This window comes from Dothidotthia symphoricarpi, assembly GCF_010015815.1.
Source record: "Dothidotthia symphoricarpi CBS 119687 unplaced genomic scaffold P153scaffold_15, whole genome shotgun sequence".
Classification (NCBI taxonomy): Eukaryota; Fungi; Ascomycota; class Dothideomycetes; order Pleosporales; family Dothidotthiaceae; genus Dothidotthia; species Dothidotthia symphoricarpi.
Window position 1 is genome coordinate 133,777 of NW_022985022.1, and position 19,834 is coordinate 153,610.

The 19,834-nt window shown below is 54.2% G+C and overlaps 9 protein-coding genes and 1 non-coding gene across 10 annotated transcripts; 6 read left to right on the top strand and 4 right to left on the bottom strand.

The window, feature by feature from the left end:
* Positions 1-442: 442 nt before the first annotated feature.
* P153DRAFT_344365 (uncharacterized protein) lies at positions 443-1,764 on the top strand. The gene is made up of 4 exons (XM_033666046.1): positions 443-550; positions 599-707; positions 852-1,008; positions 1,150-1,764. Coding segments are annotated over exons 2-4 (396 nt in total). The 5' UTR covers positions 443-550; positions 599-706; the 3' UTR covers positions 1,388-1,764.
* A 463-nt stretch (positions 1,765-2,227) lies between these two features.
* P153DRAFT_368426 (uncharacterized protein) lies at positions 2,228-6,709 on the top strand. Its single transcript, XM_033668509.1, has 4 exons — positions 2,228-2,640; positions 2,698-2,764; positions 2,814-6,134; positions 6,192-6,709. Exons 1-4 carry the CDS (start codon positions 2,344-2,346, stop codon positions 6,617-6,619), a joined length of 4,113 nt encoding a protein of 1,370 aa, XP_033521470.1. The 5' UTR covers positions 2,228-2,343; the 3' UTR covers positions 6,620-6,709.
* A 342-nt stretch (positions 6,710-7,051) lies between these two features.
* On the top strand, positions 7,052-8,615 carry P153DRAFT_368427 (ribonuclease H-like protein). Its single transcript, XM_033668510.1, has one exon. The coding sequence runs from the start codon at positions 7,356-7,358 to the stop codon at positions 8,520-8,522; it is 1,167 nt and encodes a 388-aa protein (XP_033521471.1). The 5' UTR covers positions 7,052-7,355; the 3' UTR covers positions 8,523-8,615.
* Positions 8,616-8,870: 255 nt separating this feature from the next.
* Positions 8,871-8,966, top strand: P153DRAFT_t87. The gene has a single exon. It is a non-coding gene; the product is annotated as a tRNA-Arg (tRNA).
* A 290-nt stretch (positions 8,967-9,256) lies between these two features.
* P153DRAFT_377384 (asparagine synthetase) lies at positions 9,257-11,392 on the bottom strand (the record flags this gene model as incomplete). Its single annotated transcript, XM_033669732.1, has 8 exons — positions 9,257-9,299; positions 9,354-10,729; positions 10,781-10,929; positions 10,982-11,017; positions 11,070-11,096; positions 11,153-11,178; positions 11,234-11,284; positions 11,367-11,392. The coding sequence occupies 8 exons, from the start codon at positions 11,390-11,392 to the stop codon at positions 9,257-9,259; spliced, it is 1,734 nt and encodes a 577-aa protein (XP_033521472.1).
* Positions 11,393-12,120: 728 nt separating this feature from the next.
* On the bottom strand, positions 12,121-13,307 carry P153DRAFT_295707 (VAMP-associated protein; the record flags this gene model as incomplete). The annotated part of the gene is made up of 6 exons (XM_033664045.1): positions 12,121-12,705; positions 12,755-12,870; positions 12,935-12,993; positions 13,049-13,071; positions 13,145-13,215; positions 13,268-13,307. 6 exons carry the CDS (start codon positions 13,305-13,307, stop codon positions 12,121-12,123), a joined length of 894 nt encoding a protein of 297 aa, XP_033521473.1.
* A 600-nt stretch (positions 13,308-13,907) lies between these two features.
* On the top strand, positions 13,908-14,831 carry P153DRAFT_377386 (uncharacterized protein; the record flags this gene model as incomplete). The annotated part of the gene is made up of 1 exon (XM_033669733.1): positions 13,908-14,831. The coding sequence occupies one exon, from the start codon at positions 13,908-13,910 to the stop codon at positions 14,829-14,831; it is 924 nt and encodes a 307-aa protein (XP_033521474.1).
* A 292-nt stretch (positions 14,832-15,123) lies between these two features.
* P153DRAFT_377387 (ATP-dependent DNA helicase) lies at positions 15,124-16,736 on the bottom strand (the record flags this gene model as incomplete). The annotated part of the gene is made up of 4 exons (XM_033669734.1): positions 15,124-16,356; positions 16,406-16,440; positions 16,491-16,609; positions 16,660-16,736. The coding sequence occupies 4 exons, from the start codon at positions 16,734-16,736 to the stop codon at positions 15,124-15,126; spliced, it is 1,464 nt and encodes a 487-aa protein (XP_033521475.1).
* A 259-nt stretch (positions 16,737-16,995) lies between these two features.
* On the top strand, positions 16,996-18,121 carry P153DRAFT_344382 (uncharacterized protein). Its single transcript, XM_033666047.1, has one exon. It carries the CDS (start codon positions 17,168-17,170, stop codon positions 17,669-17,671), a length of 504 nt encoding a protein of 167 aa, XP_033521476.1. The 5' UTR covers positions 16,996-17,167; the 3' UTR covers positions 17,672-18,121.
* On the bottom strand, positions 18,102-19,830 carry P153DRAFT_368431 (PQ-loop-domain-containing protein). Its single transcript, XM_033668511.1, has 3 exons — positions 19,426-19,830; positions 18,522-19,175; positions 18,102-18,470 (listed from the first exon to the last, which is right to left on the bottom strand). The coding sequence occupies exons 1-3, from the start codon at positions 19,534-19,536 to the stop codon at positions 18,321-18,323; spliced, it is 915 nt and encodes a 304-aa protein (XP_033521477.1). The 5' UTR covers positions 19,537-19,830; the 3' UTR covers positions 18,102-18,320.
* Positions 19,831-19,834: the final 4 nt, after the last annotated feature.

Sequence of the window (19,834 nt, forward strand, 5' to 3'; positions counted from 1 at the left end):
AATCTGGGGTAGCACCACAAAAAGCATCAGTGCTGCATGGAGGCCGTTCCCCTCTTCAAGCTGGGTTGGAGGTTGGACGGTGGGATCAAAACGATCGAAACTGTGCCCTGAGAGGGAAGGGGGTGCTGAAGAGATGTGTGCATGTGTCCTACAGAGAGCAGCACGCTACTCTCACCATCAATCAGACACCCATGACGTAGGAACGAAGATAGCTAGATACTCACGAGATAGCACAAAATGGTAGGTAGCAGTTGACGAGTCAATCTGGAACGCCATGGGCTGATAGAAAAGCTTCTGGAGGCCGTTTATCACCCAGGATCCTGGACCAATTGCTCATGGTGACATACAAAGAAGCTCCTTCCCCGCTCTCGCGTGCTCCTTTGTCACATCTTCGCACCTCTTCTCACGACGTTATCACGCAATTACACACGAGCACACTGAGTGATTACCATCCGTTGTCACCGATCCCGGATTGACTACGCTCCTGCAAGGTACGGACATTCTGCCGCGTCGTCTTGCATGGTGCTTCACCACCAGATACGCCATTGTTGTGGGTCCATGCTCGTCACGCGACCTCTACATGACCTAAGATCCGCAGTACCTCTCAAGCTCCGAGCTCTCCGTCTCCGACTACTTGAACTCGACATCGCCCACCGTTGACTTCCATTCATCCCGTACCATCTCACTTCAATCACATTCATCAATCAGTGAGTCCTATCTCCCGTCTTGCTCACCATAGCTTCCTTTGCTTGTACATTGAGCATGTCTGAACACGTTCAGTTGCTCAATGCTCCATCAAACTCAATCGGTATTGGCAACTGCTGTCTACTTCGAATGCTGACTGAAGGCAGTGACCCGCTCTCACAAGTTCACTGACCGCGATCACGCCGGCATTGCCGATGGCACTGCTGAGCGTGAATCGAAGCTTCCACGTTACTTTGCCAAAACTGGTCACGCTGACGCCGACCCACAAAAGACTAAGAAGGACGGCGGCGGAAAGGGAAACTGGTAAGTCAATTTCTCACATATGTCTCGAGCTGCTCTCTCCGAGCCAGCTTGCTGAGTCCCGACCCATATCACCCCATGCCAGCCTCACCTTCTACCTAAAAGCCATGATGAAGCAATCACTAACGAATGATTGCTTAACAGGGGCCGCGAGGGCGACGAAGTCGAAGATATGCGTTACAACCTCACCAACGCCCGTCGTCGAAGCAACTCGTTGACCTTCCAGATGAAGGACTTCAAGACCAAGTTCGAGACCATCGAGCCCGAGCCCGTCTTTGAAGAGGAGATTCACGGTGCCTTTGGCGAAGAACTCGAGAAGCAGAGCACCACGTCCACCGACAAGAGTGTCGAGGACGAGGACACCACCAACAAGAAGTTCTAAACACCTTATGTTGACCAAGAGGGAAGCTTGAAGGACATGACACATCGTCTTCGGTATGGCTGCTAGTTGACTGGCTAGTTGACTGGTGGGAAGCCTCTGCTGGACATGATCTGTCGGGTGGAAGACTTGTCGCTCAATTTTCGACTAAGCGTTTCCGCTCTATGTACAACATTCTCTCTGGAGCCCTCGTTGCCTATAATTATGGTAGCTGTAGGAAGATGCCCTTGGCCGAGGCTTAGTATCGCCGGCGTTTTCTTTGCTTATTTACAGGGATCTGCAACGGACATGAGTAACGATCAAACCATGTAAAATGACAAACCAATACTATCATACATATCAAAGAACCATACTTCTTTTATCGAGAAGGCACAAACATTTCGCGAGTCTTTTTGCTTGTCAGAGCTCAACTATTGAAGCGTGATCATGAAAAGCCCTTGCCGTATAACCAACAAGTGTAAGTTGACCTGGCAAACTTCGTTTTAGACCACGTGAAACGACATGTAACTGAGTTTGTTATGTAAGAGCCCCTCGACGCTAGAAGGTATGGAGGCCAGATGTATGCGAAAGAGGTGTGTGGATCAAGTTGGTCGTCAAGCCATGGTCGTATACAGACGTCTTACATGCAGATGATTTTATCGTTTCGAATGTGAGACGTTGGAACCACACGTCAAGTTCTTCGAGTACTTTGATAGAGTCTAACGAGTTTGTGAAGTAAAAGTGAAAGAATGAGAGGTGAGTTTGACGTGACGTGGACGTGGACGTGAACGCTAACTCCGGTCGAGCTAGTGATTGATCCCTGTGGTCGAGCGTCGAAGCGTCGAAAACAATCGCATGCCTGCATTGTCAACCTCGCGACCGCGCATCGAGGAGCCAAAACTACCAACGGCGCGCTCCATCGCGTCTCGCCATCAACCCTACATCGACCTCACCTGCCATCACCTCTCATCACCTCCATCATGTTCTCGCCAGAAGCATCAGTCCAGAGCGCGCGCAGCTCCCTGCGCAATCCCCGGCGACGCCAGCGCAACTCTGATGGGCTGCAGCAACAGTCGCGACGCAAGCGTAGCAAGCTCTCCGATGAAAGCTTCCACGTCGTGACTGACGTGCACGTGAAAGAAAATGGCAGCGTGATGATGAACGGCCATGCCGGCCACAGCAGCGTCGAGAACTCGCTCGTGTTGGTCGACATGCCTGTCCGTGAGAAGAAGGCAGCACCAAAACGCGCGCCAAAGGAGGACAACACACAGCTGCTGGTAGGTTGAAGCAAGGGACTCGACTTTTGTTTGCTGCTAATGGGTGACTGCTTTCAGACGAAGAATGCAAATTACAGCGTCAAGAAGCTGCCCGGCTTCCCAACAGCTCTCTTGCGCCCGAACAGTATGTCATCTCCTTCAACCAATACGCGCCGACTAACACACATCAACAGCCCCATTCCATGCATCTGCCCTCGCCTCCGCCAGCCTCGCACTTGCTCTGACTACCGACCGCGCTTTCGTCTGGGACTACAGCGCCGCAGCTGGCCCCCCAAAAGTTGTCTCTCTGCCTCTACCCTTTGGTCTGAAGGTATCGGACCCCCTACCTCTGGGTGCCATTGTTCGAAACGGTCCCACAAACGACTTTGGTGTCGTCGCAGTCGCGCCCTCGACTGGCAAGATCACATTCTGGGACAACATCGACAGCGCCGAGGCTCGAAATCAATTTCCACAACGCAAGCAGGGGGTGGATGGGTCTGTGAAGCTGTACTCTGGAGAGACCATAACCGATCTCGTGGACATTGAGCACGCGGGCTACATTCTGATCTTCAGTAGTGGGAGACTGGCGCAGCTGACCCTGCGAGATGCACAAGGCCGACCGGGCATCGCTACAAATATTATCAACCCCCCGAGCGGCTCTGGTGGCAGTTTCTTCAGCCTTAAGGGTTTACTTGGAGGCGCTGTTCGAAAGAGCATCGCCTCGGTCAGGGCTCGCCAATCTGAGTCCAAGGGTCAGATGGAGGTCATTACGGCGACACGGAGCGGGCTGTTTCAGCTATGGGATTTGAGTTGGTCAGGACAACACATTTTCAAGCAAGAGATTAACCTACATGTCGATATGTTGTCTGCGGTCCAGGGGGATACCGCACCTGAGACACAGGCCCGATACGACATGAGCGTGCTCGACTTTGCCATAATGGAGCAACAGCAGACTCCAGGGTCCGTCAGGCTTTTGGTACTTGCGGCCTTCGCCGGCCGAGACTCCCTAGATTATGCTCTTCTCGAGGTGGACTTATCAAACACAAGTGGCAAGGTTGGCAGAGCCATTCCAGTCCGCAATTTCCGTCAGAATGAGTTACCAAAGGAGCCCACCGGCACACTTCTCCTTCCTCAGCCTGGACACACAGCATTCGTTCAATTTCCAGGCGCTATGTTTATTGCATCTCTCACTGAGCCAATCGAAGGCCCTGAAGCACAACTCCTCACCGATTCTGGACGAACCAGCTTACCTTTCCAGGACGCCATCTACTTCCGCAGTGACATTCCTGTGGTAGTGTCTGGCACTGCTCTAGAACACGGGAGCCGGAAGAGCAAACAGGCTATCACTACGGTCTTCATCCAGAATTATGGAATCGTCCAGATTAGCGTGGAACCACCGACGACGGACGCTAGAGACAAGGAGAGATCGAGAGTCACCGCTCGCAGTAAATTGGAGCAAGCCACATTCTTCAGTCTGATCCCTGGAACTGTGTTAGACTTCTCAATCAAGTCGCGATTCTCGTTCCCGGAGGATGAAACTTCACAGGCGGCACTAGACATTAGCACCGGGATAATCAGCTCGTCGTATGACAACCTCGAGACAGTCACAACTTCCATGGACGACCAATATCAGAAGCGAGCATTGGCCCTTCGCACTTTGATCTCTGAGGTGCGATCCGAATACCCATCAGTGTCATTCCAAACAAAGTGGCGTTTGTTGTGGCATGCTGAGAAGCTTGCGGCGGCACACAAACTCTGGACCTGGTACCAGGACAAACTTCAAGATCAGAAACTTCACCCTGAGGCATACCCGGAAAAGATTCTCATGAGCGACATCGTCAGGGCTTTGAACGAGCGGTACAAGACAAACATTCAACCCGAACTTGGCGAGACAGACCCTATTCGGCAATTCTTCCTGAAGGACGTCGACCATATTGGTGTACTCATCCCCTGGGGTTGGTTCTATCTGCGAACTTTCTATATGAAGGAGGGCGCAAAAGAACAGCCTTCGATTATGCAAAGGCTCAGCGAAGGGTCGGATGTCATGCTTGTAACTTTGGAAACCGCATTCGAGTTCCGACAAGCGAACCTTGTCTTGTATGGTCTTGAGCCGGATTCTCTGGATGACGGTATTCTCAGGGCTGGACTTGGGTATGATGTTCTTCCCCACTTCTGGACATCCTCTCATAACATCGTGAGTTCGATCCGGAGCCTTGTTGACGTTGGACGCAATCTGGCAATAGAGAAGTACGAGGAAGGTCTTCAAGAAGGTCTCGCCCAGAAGATCGGCAAAGACAACCCCCGACTTGTCAGGATGGGCTGCGAAACTCATATCGAACGCTTCCGATGGGCACTCGAACAGAGCGACGAGAAGCAGAGGGAGATGGGGCGAAGCTTGAGGGAAGAATGGAATGTAAAAGTGCGCCCACAACACATCCACGGCCTCATGGAGATAGGCCTCGCGACTGATGGAATGAACCTCGCTGAGCGGTATCGCGACATGCCTACTCTTGTTGACCTAATCTGGGACGAGTCGAATTGGCTTGAGGGGGAGAAAGCCAACACTCGCAGCAAGATGGAACAGGCTGAGAGCACTGTCAAACTCAACCGGATCAAGGAGCGCATCAACCGATACTTCGATCTTTACGGGGACGAATGGGCCGAAGCGTACTACTCCAAATACATCCAGGAAAACCAATCCGGGCAAATCTTCATGAAGGAGTACCTCAACCAGCCAGCGCTCACAAGGTACTTACGAGCGGATCCATCCCGCGCCAGACTGCAATGGATCAATGAAGTTTGTGGCGAAAAGAATTACGAGGCAGCCGCTGAGGCCCTCTACGACGCCGCCACGAGACAAGAAACCAATGCGTGGTGTAACCGTGTCGAGCTATCCATAGCAAAGCTGTCCATGCTATGCCAGAAGGAGGTGAAACCTGGTGTAAAGCCACAGCCAGAGAAAGAACGCAAAGACATGAATCGCCTTGAAAAAGCTCGTGACAGACAAGTAACGACCACCGACAACCAACTCGAGTACGCCAAGATCCAGGAAGCAGTCTTCGACCGTCTGTCTCCTATTATCGAAGGAGCTCTCGATGATGACTCCGCCGTGGAACTCTTGATGGCTGAACTCGGCCAAGGCCGACTCAAAGATCGCCCTGCACATCAAGCTATCCTGAAGGAAGGTTTCGAGAACTTGATCCACCACAAGGTTATCGATGCTGCGCTAATGATCGATATCCTAACGCTTATGACATACGATGAAAGCGAGGAGCCGACGTCCCTTGTGCAGACGAATGAATTCATGCTTGCACTCCGGATTTTGGTTGTGAATTGGCACGCTATCCACCGTACTACACGCGATGGACTGGTGAAACTCGTTTGGAAACGCCTCTTGATCAAGGATAACTGGGCGGAAATCAATAATACCAAGGACATGTCCGACGCTACGCTCAATGAGTTCCTCGTCAACACAACAGCGGGCTGGACGTTCAAGAGTCTTCTGAAAATGATCGGTACGTTCTAACCCCCTCCATCCTCACTTACATACCACCGCTAACTCTTGAATCCAGACGACAACCCTTTCTCTCGCGTCGTCTATCCCCGCCCCATCCCCGAGCTCATCGGTGCTGGGTGTACGCATGGCGAACTCTGCGTTCGGTTCGGGGCTGAAGATCTCCGCGAGCCGATTATCAAAGACAACCTACTCGACGACGATGTCCTGAGGGAGCTTCTTGAGAAGAACCGTCTGGAGGAGTGGTTCGCAGCTGCATGTAGGGCGGCAAAGAAGGACCTTGACCAGGAGACGTACCATGCACAAAAGCAGTTGATGCAGCAAGGCTCTGAGACTGCTGAGGACGGTACCGAACAACCTACTGTGGAAATGAACGGACACATCAAGGAGGACGCTGGGACTGGTGATGCATCAGAGGAGGCGTTTGAGGGTGATGTTGAGAGCGCGGCAGAAGGGGAGAGGGACACGGAGATGCGGGATTCTTAAGGAGTGGGAGACGGTGATTAGGTGGAACTGCATGGGTATGGCGTTTAATATTACGAACGTGAGCGTTCGATTTTTCTTTCTATTGTGTGTTTTAATAGACATGGCGAGATGATGTTTTGGGATGGCCTTCGACAGGCCTGGTTAGTGTATACGTATATGGAGGGGATAGTACAGTCTTCCATTGTTTCAAGACTCTGAAATATATCAGATTTGCAAGTCTACACCGTTAACTCGAGTGATTGATGCCAAACGAAACGAAGGCAAACATCACGTGCTCCACGCATTGACCTAATTAGTAAATTTCTTGTTCACCTCGAACTTTCTCTCCTTCGCCACACCATATTCAAATCTCACGACGCCTCAGCATTCTCCCTGGAAACCTACCCTCCTTATGAGCTCATCGCCCAGATCGTCGTGCAGTCGATAATACGTGTCGATTCAACGCATCCACAATGGCACGAAATCCGGACACCAATATTCGACTCATCACCCAAACGCCACGGTGACCATTACCGTAATCCTTGCCCGTAAATTCGTCACTATGGCGCCCAAAAAACGGATTGTAACGTCCAAGATCCTTCAGACCCTCCTCATACGCATCGGCTCCGCGTCTTCAGGCCCAAAAGCTACTCTGCAAACGAGATTTCCGCGCGACCTGCAGATATCACGGCTGTTTGGTGCACAAGACCATGAAGGGGGTGGCCGGAAGCGGCCGCTGAGGATCATGAGCATCGACATGGGCATCAAGAACCTTGCTTATTGCGTGGCGAGCGTTTCGTATCCTGGGGCTTCTGATCACGGGGCGAAGTGGAGTGCGGTGATGGATGTGGAGCAGTGGGAGAAGATTGATCTGCTTGGCGCTAGAAAGGTTGTGCCGTTGACGTCGAGCCCTCGGGATGTGGCTGGTGCGGGGAATGAGAATGAAGATGTGGATGTGAATGAGGAAGAGGATGTTGATGCGGATGAAAATCAAGACGTGGGTGTGGATGTGAACGTCGATGTGGAGGGGGAAACAGACCCTTTCTCCCCCTCCAACCTCTCCCTCACAGCCTACCACCTCGTCACGCAAACCATTCTCACCGCAAAGCCAGACATCATCCTGATCGAGAAACAGCGCTGGCGCTCCGGAGGTGGCCATGCAGTCTTGCAATGGACAGTCCGGGTCAACACGCTAGAGGCCATACTCTGGGCCGTCCTGACAAGCGTGAAAGCCGAGCGCGCACTGCAAGATCCAAAAGCGAAGGGCTTCACGGTGTGGGGCGTAGATCCGAAGCGCGTCGGGCAGTTCTGGCTGGGTGTGCATTCCCAGCAAACCGAGAGCGCAGCAGCGGAAACTGTCAGTACGGAGCCCATCAAGACAAAACCTATCAGCGCAGAACCTATCAGCCCGGAGCCCATCACCGCAGAAGACGAAACCACGCCAGCAGGCGACGAAGCAACGAAGCCAAGCCGTCCCAAAGCGAAGAAACCAAACCGCAGCAAAGCAGAGAAACGCGCGAAAATCAGCCTGCTGCGCGGATGGCTAACGACCACACCATCTTCTACCGGCTCTCTCACGCGTTCCTCGTCCGCCTCGTCCCCTAGGATTCACTTCCAGATCGGACACAAGGCGAGCGCTACGCGGGATGCGCTTGCCTTTCCAGGGCAGAAATCGCTGTCGGGGACGGGACAAATACGCGACGCAGAGCTGAAGAAGCTGGACGATGTGGCGGATTGCTTTTTGCAGGCTGCGGCGTGGGTTGCGTGGGAGAGTAATAGGATGCAGCTTGTTGATGTTTTGGCGAGGGTAGAGGGGGAGGGTGAGGATGCGGACACAGAGGTGGAGGTGGAAGAGGAGGTGGTGGACGGGGCGTTGAGTAAGAAGGTTGTGCTCGCCATGGTGGATGAAGTTGGGGATGTGTAGAGGTATCGAAATAGTCTATTCGATTGAAGAATATACAAGCATTAAGATTTTACACGGTTGGTTTACGTCTGTTGATCGACTTTACAAACAAACATACACTGTACGTCGATCCACGCCAACAAAACCAGCCAATCAACCAACAACCAACAATCAACCATCTCGCGTCACCTTCCCCTCCATATCCTTCCCCACCCCGCATTCCACACCACAATTCATACGCCACAACCCAGCGACCCCATCACCACCCCTCTACTCCCTCAGCCCGGGAATCAGCCCAAGATGTAGCAGTATATAATCTTTACGATTTCGTAACAACGCCAGAAGTTCATACAATCCGAACAAGTATCGGTCTCCGTGGCGCAATGGTAGCGCGTTGGACTTCTACCTCACACATCAATCTGTCCGGTCATCCAAAGGCTGCGGGTTCGAGCCCCGCCGGAGATGCTTTTTTGCTTTTGTCTTTTTGCTGGCCTCTTTCTTTCTGCACTGGTCTGCGTTTGGACGTTGTGCCAGCTTGTCAGAATGAGTAGTAAGTAAATAGGGCATGGTTTTTGCTGGTTGAGAGGGAGGGGCACATGCTTTTTGGCTTTGTGTGAGTATGTCAAGTTCAGTCAGGGTTGGAGACGATTGTTATATGGGAAAGGATATGCAGTCTATTCGCTGTAAAGGGATGATTCCCTCAACAAAGGATATATAACGCTCTCCTTCCGCCCCCATCCATCCATCCCACGCACTTACTCTGTGCTCTCGTACTTCTGAGCATGGATCGAGATGGCACTGCAACACATTAGCTTTCTGGTACACTTTCCTACAAAACACGGCATGACTCACCGTCCCGAAGGATCCGTCTGCTTGCTCCACGTGGGCGTCCAGCGCATGACGGTGCTGGCGCAGGAGGGCGGGAAGTGCTCGTCGAACATACACCTATACCAGTAGGCCTCCTTTGTGTCCGGCACGTCAGCGCCCCACTCAGGCTTAGGGTTCTTCATCATCTCGTCTGTGACCTGCAGCTCGGCGTTGTCCTTGAGCGCGTCGATCCAGCCGTAGCCCACGCCATCGGAGAACTGCTCCTTCTGCCTGTAGAGGATCTTCTCTGGCAGGTAGGGCGCGGTCTCGGGCTCGTCGGTCGTGTCGAAGGCCTTGCGCAGAATGTACTTTTCGATGCGGTCCTTTGTGATGAGCTTGTCGGCGGGGTCGATGTTCATGGCGGTGGTGAGGAACTGCTTGTCGAGGAAGGGCACGCGGGCCTCGACGCCCCAGGCGGCTGTGGATTTGTTGGCGCGCAGGCAGTCGGCCAAGTGCAGGTTCTTGACGCGGCGCACGCATTCTTCGTGGAAGGCGGCTTTGTCTGGCGCGTTGTGGAAGTAGAGGTATCCGCCGAAGATCTCGTCGCTGCCTTCGCCGGACAGCACCATCTTGATGCCCATGGCTTTGATCTTGCGGCTGAGCAGGAACATGGGCGTCGAGGCGCGGATGGTGGTTACGTCAAAGGTTTCGAGGTGGAAGATGACGTCTGTGAGGGCGTTGATGCCGTCTTCGATGGTGAATGTGAAGGTGTGGTGCTTTGTGCCGAGGAAGTTGGCGACTTCCTGCGCGGCGATGGCATCGGGGGCGTTGGGCAGACCGATGGAGAATGAGTTCAACTGGCCCAGGATCAGGTCTGTTTGGAGCTCGTTCTCGTCGTCGATGCCGACGAGTTCGCCTTGAGGGGCGGCGGCTGCTCCTTCAGCAGCTCGTTTCCTTGTTGCCTCGTTGATCCGCTGGGTTTCCCGCTGCGCGATCGAAGCCACCAGACTCGAGTCGAGTCCACCAGAAAGAAGCACGCCGAACGGTACTTCCGCCATCATGCGCTTGCGCACTGATCGCTCCAACGCTGTCCTCAGCTCCTTGTAGTCGACAGGTGTGGTGGGGATGTTGGAGGGCTCGACCAGCCACTTGGGGTCGTAGTATCGGGTGAGCTTGTCTGTCTTGGAATCGTAGATGTGACCGGGCGGGAAGGCGATGATGTCGTCGCAAACGGGGTGCAGGCATTTCAGCTCAGAGGCGAAGAATACAGCACCAGGCGTCTCGCTCGACCTGCCCATGTAGAAGGTGGTGATTCCAATGGGGTCTCGTGCCGCGAGCACTCGGTCCTGCACCTTGTCGTGGAGAACCCACGAGAACATGCCGTCCAAGTGTCGGGGCGCGTCGATGTCATGTTCGAGATACTGCCATGCGTCAGTTGAGGCATCTTCTCGTATATGTTTTGCCATTCATACCAGAGGAATGATGACCTCGCAATCTGAGTGTGTCTTGAAGTTGTACGGTTTCTTGAGGCTCTTGCGGAGGATTCGGTGGTTGTAGATCTCGCCGTTGACAGCCAGAGAGACGGTCTTCTCTTCGTTGACCAGTGGCTGGGCGCCGGAGTCTACACAGTGTAAGCTGTTGTCAAGATTTGTGGGAGTCGCGTGACAACATACCAACACCAACGATACTCAGACGCTCGTGGACAAGGACTACCAACAATCAATACTTGCACCCCACATCATACGTCTTGTCGGTGCTTACTCGTATCGTTTGCGATCCAGTTGCCACCTGCGAATTGTCAGTCATCTCGCTCCTCGGCGCATGTTGTGTCATAGGATGCTCACTCCAATCTGGGCCCCGATGTCGGACGCTGTTCGCAATCAGTCAATTGAGCGGGCAGATAGTCTGCAGAGAGAGAAACTCACGCCTTGCCCATCTTCAAGGCCGTCGGCTTGAACTTCTGCACATCGGGGTGCCTACGCGCGTGTTAGTCATATATCAAGACAAAGGTTGGGAAGCTTGGAGGGGCAGTATTGGATACTGAGAGCGATCGCATACCTATAACACGCAAATATACCACACATCTTGATTGTTCGGATGAAGAGAGAGGTGAGGAGGTGAGGAAGAGTCAAGAGTCAGAAGTGGGTGAATGCGTGCCGGTAACGGCTCCGTTTTATTCCACGGTCGAGAAATTGTTTGTTGCAGCGCCATTGAGTCAACCCTCCGGCAGCGCCATCAGATGTCTGCCCCACTAACCCACATTCACGACGCGCCGAGAACTGCATGTGGGCGCTAGATAAAGATTATCGGCATGAAAATGCAGGGGACATAAACCATGACGTTGGAAGATCAGTCATGTTCGCGCTGTCATGTGTGTAGAACCATACATGCACCCATGTTCAGGATCCCCCACATTGAAAGTCGCATTCCCTTATTGGCTACAGCTCTCGTGACCATTGCTGTAGTTGTTGTGTGCGCAGAGAAAATATACACGGAGAAATCGGAGCTGTTAGATAGGACAAAGTAAATTCATGCTGTGTCGGTGGTGTTGATACATCGACGCCCTTCACGACTCGTGTAATCATGCTCACGTCTTCAAACCGCGCAGCTCCATATGCGTAACCAAGAATCTCGACTGCCACCACGAAGAATTAACCGCTCGCGAATAACAAAGGGATGTACCAACGCTTCACAATTATCGTCAACATCCACCCCAATCACCCGGCTCGCGCCCGCACCGCTTTTGAATTCAGGATACAGTATGACGCATGTCGCTTGACTGGTGCGGTGGAAGGCATTACGAAAAAAGCACTCAGAAAAGGAAGTAGGCGATAAGGAAGCTCATCAGACACAACAAGGCCGTGATCTGGACCGAAACTCCACCCGCAGGCGCGACTTGCGTATCCACAGCAGTCGCAGTCTGCCCCTGGGCGAGGGGATCTACCTTTCGTTGGCGAAGACCTGAGCTCTCTCCGGCCTGCTTTGTCAGACGAGCGATGGTGGCTTTGGCGTCCTCGAGCTGAGCCCGCACGTCCTCCTGTGACACAGGGATAGCGTTCGTGACGGACGCTGCCGCTGCAGCCACGGTTGACTGCACGCTAGCCACGGCAGACTGGGTACCGCCGGTAGCAGGGTTGTACACCTCATCCTTGATCTCTCCCAGGTTCTTGGCGTCTGATGGACGCTCTTCGTGGTAGGAGACTGGTCCGACAGGGTCTGATGAGCCGCGCTGAGGCGTGAAAGCATCTGGGGAGGAAGCCTGGAACAATGATTCGCGGCTAGCGCCATTTGCCCTGGCGGGGGTTGCTGTCGACGCAGAGCCGTCTGCGGGGAGGAAGAGGACCCTAATCTTCTTCTCTTGGATGGACGACTTTGACGTCTGCTCGATGTGCGACCACTGCAAGAAAGTTAGTGTGCAGCTGCGTGTTTCCAGCAGATGTGCCTACCAATGATCCAACGTTGGTAAATTCCTTATCGGCGGTGACGAGAACAGACTGGACGAGGAACTTGTCGCGGCACTTTGCGTCTGGCGGTGGGTCCTCTTTCATGGCCTGGAGGAGGACTGTGTATGTGTCAGTTTGCTGCCCCAATACGGCGGACATGCGCGCGTGGAGGGGATGGCGTACTCTGCACCTCGACATCCTGGCCAGGCTCGATGCGTCCGCTGTTTGGCCTCACGCAGTATCTACATTGTCCGTCAACAACCGAAGGCATAGAGGAAAGGAGCGGGCGGCGCGTACTGCTTGGGCGCGGTGGTTTTGACCTGGGGCCTGTCAGCTGACTGTCCTGTTGGATGTGGCGGATGGAGGGCCAGGGCGCATGGGGAGGGCGCTCACCTTGAATGCGATGGGATCCGAGTGCGGGTTCATCAGGCGGAGGGACTGCGACACCTCTTGCTGGAAGGGGCCTGGTCAATTCAGCATGTGTGCAGGCGCCGGCGGACCGCATTGGGCGCTCACGCTTGAAGCCCAGCTCTACGGGGTCGAGCTCGACAGACATGGTGGGGATGTGGGTAGCGTCGGGGTGCAGCAGCGGTTGTTGGTAATCAGGGCGGCACTTGGGGTTGTAGCGTGCTCCGCGCGACCGTGTCTGCAGTGGGTGGAGTGGATGGAGAGGCCAGGGGTGGGAGGCGCGTCTGCAGCGGGCGTAATTATGTATGGGTCGACGTTTGGTGTTCGAGGGGCGGCAGGCGGCGGGCGGGTGGTGGTGGTGAAGGAGGACAATAGGTGGTCGAACACGACGGCGGCTCCTCGCTCGCTTGACGTCTTGCTTGACTCTGAACGTCATCGGCTAGCGTAACTGCTACAGCTCGACCAGCTTACACATGCACTGCCCACTGCTCACTACTCGCCTCATTACACCTTCTCTGAGCGTGCAGGCTCCTTCTCCCAGATACCACCAACTACGTGACCTTGTTCAGCCAGTCAGAAATCTGCGCCCGTGCACTAGATTCTTCTACGGTCCTCTACGGTCCATCGTTCCACGGTTCCCCCAGGTTCCACTCCACGTTACTATACCAACCCCCACTCGCCTGCACTCGTCTCCTCCACCCAGCCTACACCTCCCACCTTCACCCTCACCACACACCACCACATCAACATGTCTTCCGACCTCGACACGCTCGTCGACATGGGCTTTCCCCGTGATCGTGCCGAGCTCGCAGTCAAGGCTACCGGTGGCCTGCAAGGCGCCATCGACTGGCTAGAGAAGCACCAGGACCAATCCATCGAGGAAATCACCGCCGCTACCGCCGCCGCCGCCGAAGAGCCCGAAGCCCTGAAGCCCGGCGAGGAAGCAAAGTCCCTCGTGTGCGAAGAGTGCGGCAAGAAGTTCCGCTCAGTCGCCCAAGCAGAGTTCCACGGCAACAAAACCGGCCACGAGAACTTCGCCGAGTCGACCGAGGAAATCGCCCCGCTCACCGAAGAGGAGAAGAAGCAGCGCCTCGAGGAACTGCGCCAGAAACTCGCCCTCAAGCGCGCCACACAATCCGAACAGGACAAGGAGGACCGCAAGAAGAACGAGCAGATCCGCATGAAGGCCACAAAAGAGTCGCAGGACATCAAGGAAGACCTGCAGAAGAAGGAGCAGATCAAAGAAGCACAGGCAAAGCGCGCAGAGAAGCAAGCAGACCTCGACGCGCGGAAGCGTGTCCTCGCAAAACTCGAAGCAGACAAACAAGAACGCAAGCGCAAGGCCGAAGCAGAGAAGGCTCTACGTGCAGGAAAAGCCCCGCCGCAACAAGTCCACATCCCCCAGGCGACGTCCTCGGGCCCCACGACAAGCAAGCCCGCAAGTGCGTACACAGAGGCGAGGCTGGCGCTGCAGACCAAGGGCGGAAGAGTGACAAAGACCTTCTCCGTCGAGACCACGCTGTTCGAAGTCGCGCATGCCTTGGAGCAGGACGGCAACCAGGTCAACACCTTCACAACTACCTTCCCCAAGAAAGTCTTCGACAAGACAGACTTTGGCATGACGCTCAGGGAGGCGGGCATGGTGCCCAGCGCGGCGCTTATCGTCGGGTAGATTTCCTCGGTTCCCAACTTCTAGGACCACTGTTCCTGCTGGATATGGGGCCGTTTCTTCACACATGACTATCACGGCAATTTGCACGAAAGGGGAGGCGTAGAATATCACGAAAATTTGCATGCCGGAGGCGTTGGCGCGGATATGAAATGAATGGTGACTTGAAGTCTCTAGACACGACATGATAATGACAAATGAATTGGAATAAAACATCCACCCATTCATCCTTCCATTCATTCATGACTATGGACCCTAACTCCCAATAACACCCAACACCCAGCCCACCCACCAATCAATCATACTCATCATACCCGCCATCAAACCTCCCCATCTCCCTCTGCGTACTACACCACTCCTCACTCGCAAGCCCCCTCTCCCTCCGCCTAACAAGCGCAACCGCATCCTTACACCAATCGCACGCAAAGTCACACTCGGGCACCTCCTCATCGGCAAAATACTGCGCAATAACGCGATGTCGGCATTTATCCGTAGCCTCGCAGTACGCGACCAGGGCCTGCAAGCTCTTCGCGCGATTAATCATAGTAGCGCGTTGAGCAGCAACGCCCGCACCTTTACTCGGCTGCCTGGCCTGATCTCTCGCCATCAGCGTGGCGGCGCGATCCCGGTCCTCGCGCCCGTAGTACAGGATGCATACGCTTGCTTTGCCGTCGCGACCCGCGCGCCCGGCTTCCTGGTAGAAGCCCTCGAACGACTTTGGGATCTGCCAGTGCACGACGAAGCGGACGTTTTCCTTGTCGATGCCCATGCCGAACGCGGTGGTGGCGACGACGACGTCGTAGCCGGGCTTGTTGGCTACCCAGCCTGAGAGCGCGTCGGCGCGCTCTGCGTGCGGGAGCCCCGCGTGGTACGGTTTTGCGCCTATGCCGTCTGCACGCAGGCGCGCGGCGAGCGACTCGCAGTCCTTGCGGAAGAGCGTGTAGATGATGCCGGGGACGTTGTCGGGGCGCTGGTTCTGGCCTGCGAGCTGGGAGGCGCGGGCGGGGTTTGCGGCGCGGCGGGCGTGGGCGGCTTTGATCCAGGCGAGGAAGTCGGAGTAGTGGTCTTGTTCGTCGGATTTGAAGCGGACTTCGTAGTGGAGGTTTGGCCGGCTGGTGGTCATGCGGAACATTTTCATCTTGGAGGCGTCGAGGGCGAGCGTTTTTATGATGTCGTCTCGGACGCGGGCCGTGGCTGTTGCGGTCAGGCATATTATGGGCACGTCTGGGAACTCGGTCTTGAAGAAGGAAAGCTGCTGGAAGGAGGGCCGGAAGTCGTGGCCCCATTCGCTGACGCAGTGGGCTTCGTCGACTGCTATGCGGGCAAGTTCCCGCTGGGAGTGGATTACTCGGAGGATCTTGCGGAATGAGTCTAGTTGGCAGTACTCCGGGGTAACATAGAGAAGTCGAGTGAGAGGGTGTCCGCATTGGAGGTCTTCAATAATTCTTTTCTTGTCGGCATGTGGTGTGGTGCTGTTGATAGTTTCGACTCTGATTTTGGCATTTCGCATAGAAGCGACTTGGTTGTTCTGACCAGACATGAGCTTATGATGAGGCGTTTGAACTGGGGTGACTTACCATGAGGGCCAAAAGCGGAGAGATTACAATTGTAACTTCCAAGATCAGTACCTATGCGTTGTATTCATCGAGATTAGAGACGTACTTCCAAAGTCAACAACACCCGGAAGCTGATAGCACAAGCTCTTTCCAAACGAAGTTGCAGCCTGCAAAAACACATCTTCGCCCTCCAATGTAGCCGTAATAACTTCACGCTGAAGAGGTCTACGAGGAGAAATCAGTATGGGATGTCCACAGACCTAGAATTTACTCACCGAAAACCAGGTTTCTTGAACACTCTCTTGAGCGTAAACTCAAGATCCGAATACGGAAGCTTTCTCTTGCCTGGCATGTTGTCCGTGCTCAGAACGCGTAGATGTTCGTGGCGCAAATACCAGATCTTGTATTATCACTCGGCGAGTATGAGTAACGGGGGTTTGAGAAACGAGCACAGGCTCATGTTGGATGCTAGGAGCAGTCACTGACACAAGTCGCAGTACAGTGCAAGAGCGGCGGACGCGTTGCAGTTGCGAAATACGCTATCGCGCTAGCACGTGCCTGTCCTCACCCAATCAAGACCCCTCACTCAACCACTTTCGCACTTTCACTGCTTGCCAACATTTCCATAATTTAGAGGTTTTGAAGGATAGTTTCCTGTAGGTTCAAACACAGTCTGGATTTATTCTCTATACCTCACCTCCAACATCTCATTCTCACCTACCAACAAAAACTCCCCTCACATCACCCCAACATCACCATCCCAAGTCAAAAGCAACCCCAACAATGCCCCCTCCACCTCCCCCAACATCCCCTCCCCAAGAAACAGCCCTTACCCACCACCCCTCCTGCCCGCCCAAACTCCACCCCACCCTCAGCAAAACCCTCACTCGCCTGGAGAAGAAAATCTTCCCCCAAAGCGAAGCCTTCAACTACCCCACCGAGCTCTCCAAAAAGTCCATCGGCGTGATCCTCGCGCACCGTCCCAACGCCCCCGAAACCCCCATCGGCTATCTGGTATACCAGCGGCAGAAGCGCGTCGTGTGGCTGCACAAGCTGGGCGTTGTGGAGGCGGAGCGGGGGCGGGGCGTGGGTGGGAGTCTTGTGCGGGAGCTGGTTGAGGGTATGAGCAAGGGGGGTGCGGAGAGGATTTTGTTGTGGGTGGATGAGGGGAGGGGGGCGGCTAGGGCGTTGTATGGGGCGTGTGGGTTTGAGGAGATGGAGGTGTTGGAGGGGTATTATGGGGTGGGAAGGACGGCGGTGAAGATGCAGGTTGTTGTTGGGGAGTGAGGGGGGATTCTCACACTCGGTGTTTTGGAAATACTCTGGGTTCGGGGTGTCAGGTGAGGGCACTCGGGGCTGGCGATAAGATGCTTTCAAAGTCGGGGACGATATGGAAGGCGTTGGTATCGTCGCTGCGTACTATTCCACGGCCTCTGGGCACAAAGTCAAGCTCGGTTTTGAGCATCTCTATCAGTAGATCAGCCGTGTGCTGGGAAGAGCAGGATGCCACGGTCGAAGAGCCAAACAAGGAGAAGACAAATGCATGAATTGTTTTGGGGCAAGGGGTAAAGTAAGGAATCGGGAGGATCAGGGCAAGACAGAGAAGATGAACGCCTGTATGTGCTAATGATGAGTTGAGATATGATTGGGCGCAGCGATTGGTAGCATCCACGTCTTGATTGTTCCACCGATCTCAATCGGAGAATGCAAATAACATGTTCCTTTATCTTATGTATTATCCTGTATTATCTATCGCAAATTGTACAACAGGTGAAGATTGACGGTCCAAACCGGGTATCGAAGACCAAGCACAGCAACAAACCTACAAACTTTTGATGGCTAACCGAAATTTATTCAACATGGCTCTAAATCGTGACATATACAGCCCTTCAACTCTACAAGGGTGACTGGCGTGGCGCATGTGCACATAGCATGTCTACGTCTCGATAGCAGAGGACTGCTCGCCGCTGCCAAACACACGGAACTGAATGAAGATTGTCACGTCTTCGACCATTGTGCCAAGGGAGCCGATCAACCAGGGGAGGTTGGTGAGGAAGTACTCCTTCTCGGTGGAGTGGAAGAGGATCTGCTCGAGTCAGCAATGAGGCCTCGACAACGCGTATTGTAGAAAACTTACACCTGCGCCATACGTAGCATTGCCCAACAAGCTGAGGATGAAGAACAGCAACGACAAGCCCTCACAAGACCTCTCCCTCTGGTTCTTGATAATCTGGGGGATACGCGCTCCGAGATAGCATACCGCGCTTGCGTACCCCAGGATCTGCGCTCCGAGCGCAATTTGTGCCGGCTCGTTGTCAGTGCGCTGGGGCACCCAGACACCGGTCTTCCATGCAAGCGCCCATCCCGCAGTACCAACAATGCACACTCCAACAATGCTAAGCGCATTCTTGATCCACGCGCTGTACTCTGCATCCTTGACTTCAGCAATCGCAGGCAACGAGCTCCGCCTCCTTGAATCGCGCCTGTGGCTCCCTGGCAGTCCGATGTTGCTGTCCCTACGGCCAAGCAGTGGTTGCTCAACGCTGTCCTGGCTGCGCGTCGAGGCCTTGCGTATGCGTTTCGAGTTCTTGAGGTTGTAGTATACGCATTGCGAGATGAGGACCAGGTCGGCGAAGCAGAAGTAGATTGCGAGGGCGCTGACGGTGGGGACGAGGTTAGCCCAGAGGGCGCCTGCGAGGTTGGTGATGTCGCCTATGAACCAGACAGTGAGGAAGGCGAGGGAGATTCCCTCTGCGGAGCCGGATTTATAGTTTTCGAGGAGTTGGGGCACCTGATGATTGACATTAGTATGGGATTTGGAAGTATCAAGGGCAACAGTGTGTTATCAATCGTCGTATGCTGAGGTATTTGAAATCTCGCGAATACACAAAGTCTTATCGTGCCCGAACAAGCTCATAATTTTGATGAATTACAACGACATGAATGAACAGATTCAATCTCTCTTGCTTTCTGATTGAAGCTAAAATTGTGTAGACACAGCACTGAATAGGTAGGCAGGGGTACACGCGACTGGTACTCACCAAGAGAAAAATCCACGAGGCCAGGGATATGGAGCCAAACACACCCGACAGAGCCTCGCGAGTGGTCAGGGTGGGTATCTGCGCCATGGCGATGACGCTGGAGAGGTGCATGATGTCGCTAGGTAAATGTTCTGCACGCTGTTTGCGACGGCAAAGATGTGAGGAAAAGTCTCGGAAAGCACTAGAGGTTATGACGCAGGTCTTGGCCGGGGTGGATATAGTGTTGGTAGTGCTGGCGAATGGTGGAGCCGTGGTTTGATGATTATCGGCAAGTGCCAGACTCCTTGTTGGTCATGCGATGGAGGTGCAAAGCTGTAGAGAACAGTGACAGCGCTGGACATGTTATGCAGGACATTGAGGGATAATCTATCTAGGGCGACAGTGCTGCAGTGGGCGCTGGCATGGTTTC

Excerpts from the sequence above, each read along its gene's own strand:
- P153DRAFT_344365 (XM_033666046.1), top strand. Across the intron at positions 1,009-1,149 it reads GGCGGCGGAAAGGGAAACTG|GGGCCGCGAGGGCGACGAAG; the intron begins GTAAGTCAATTT and ends ATTGCTTAACAG.
- P153DRAFT_368426 (XM_033668509.1), top strand. The coding sequence starts at position 2,344 with ATGTTCTCGCCAGAAGCATCAGTCCAGAGCGCGCGCAGCTCCCTGCGC. Across the intron at positions 2,641-2,697 it reads AGGACAACACACAGCTGCTG|ACGAAGAATGCAAATTACAG; the intron begins GTAGGTTGAAGC and ends GACTGCTTTCAG. Across the intron at positions 6,135-6,191 it reads GAGTCTTCTGAAAATGATCG|ACGACAACCCTTTCTCTCGC; the intron begins GTACGTTCTAAC and ends TCTTGAATCCAG.
- P153DRAFT_368427 (XM_033668510.1), top strand. The coding sequence starts at position 7,356 with ATGGGCATCAAGAACCTTGCTTATTGCGTGGCGAGCGTTTCGTATCCT.
- P153DRAFT_344382 (XM_033666047.1), top strand. The coding sequence starts at position 17,168 with ATGCCCCCTCCACCTCCCCCAACATCCCCTCCCCAAGAAACAGCCCTT.
- P153DRAFT_368431 (XM_033668511.1), bottom strand. The coding sequence starts at position 19,536 with ATGCACCTCTCCAGCGTCATCGCCATGGCGCAGATACCCACCCTGACC. Across the intron at positions 19,176-19,425 it reads CCTCGTGGATTTTTCTCTTG|GTGCCCCAACTCCTCGAAAA; the intron begins GTGAGTACCAGT and ends GTCAATCATCAG. Across the intron at positions 18,471-18,521 it reads ATGCTACGTATGGCGCAGGT|ATCCTCTTCCACTCCACCGA; the intron begins GTAAGTTTTCTA and ends TGACTCGAGCAG.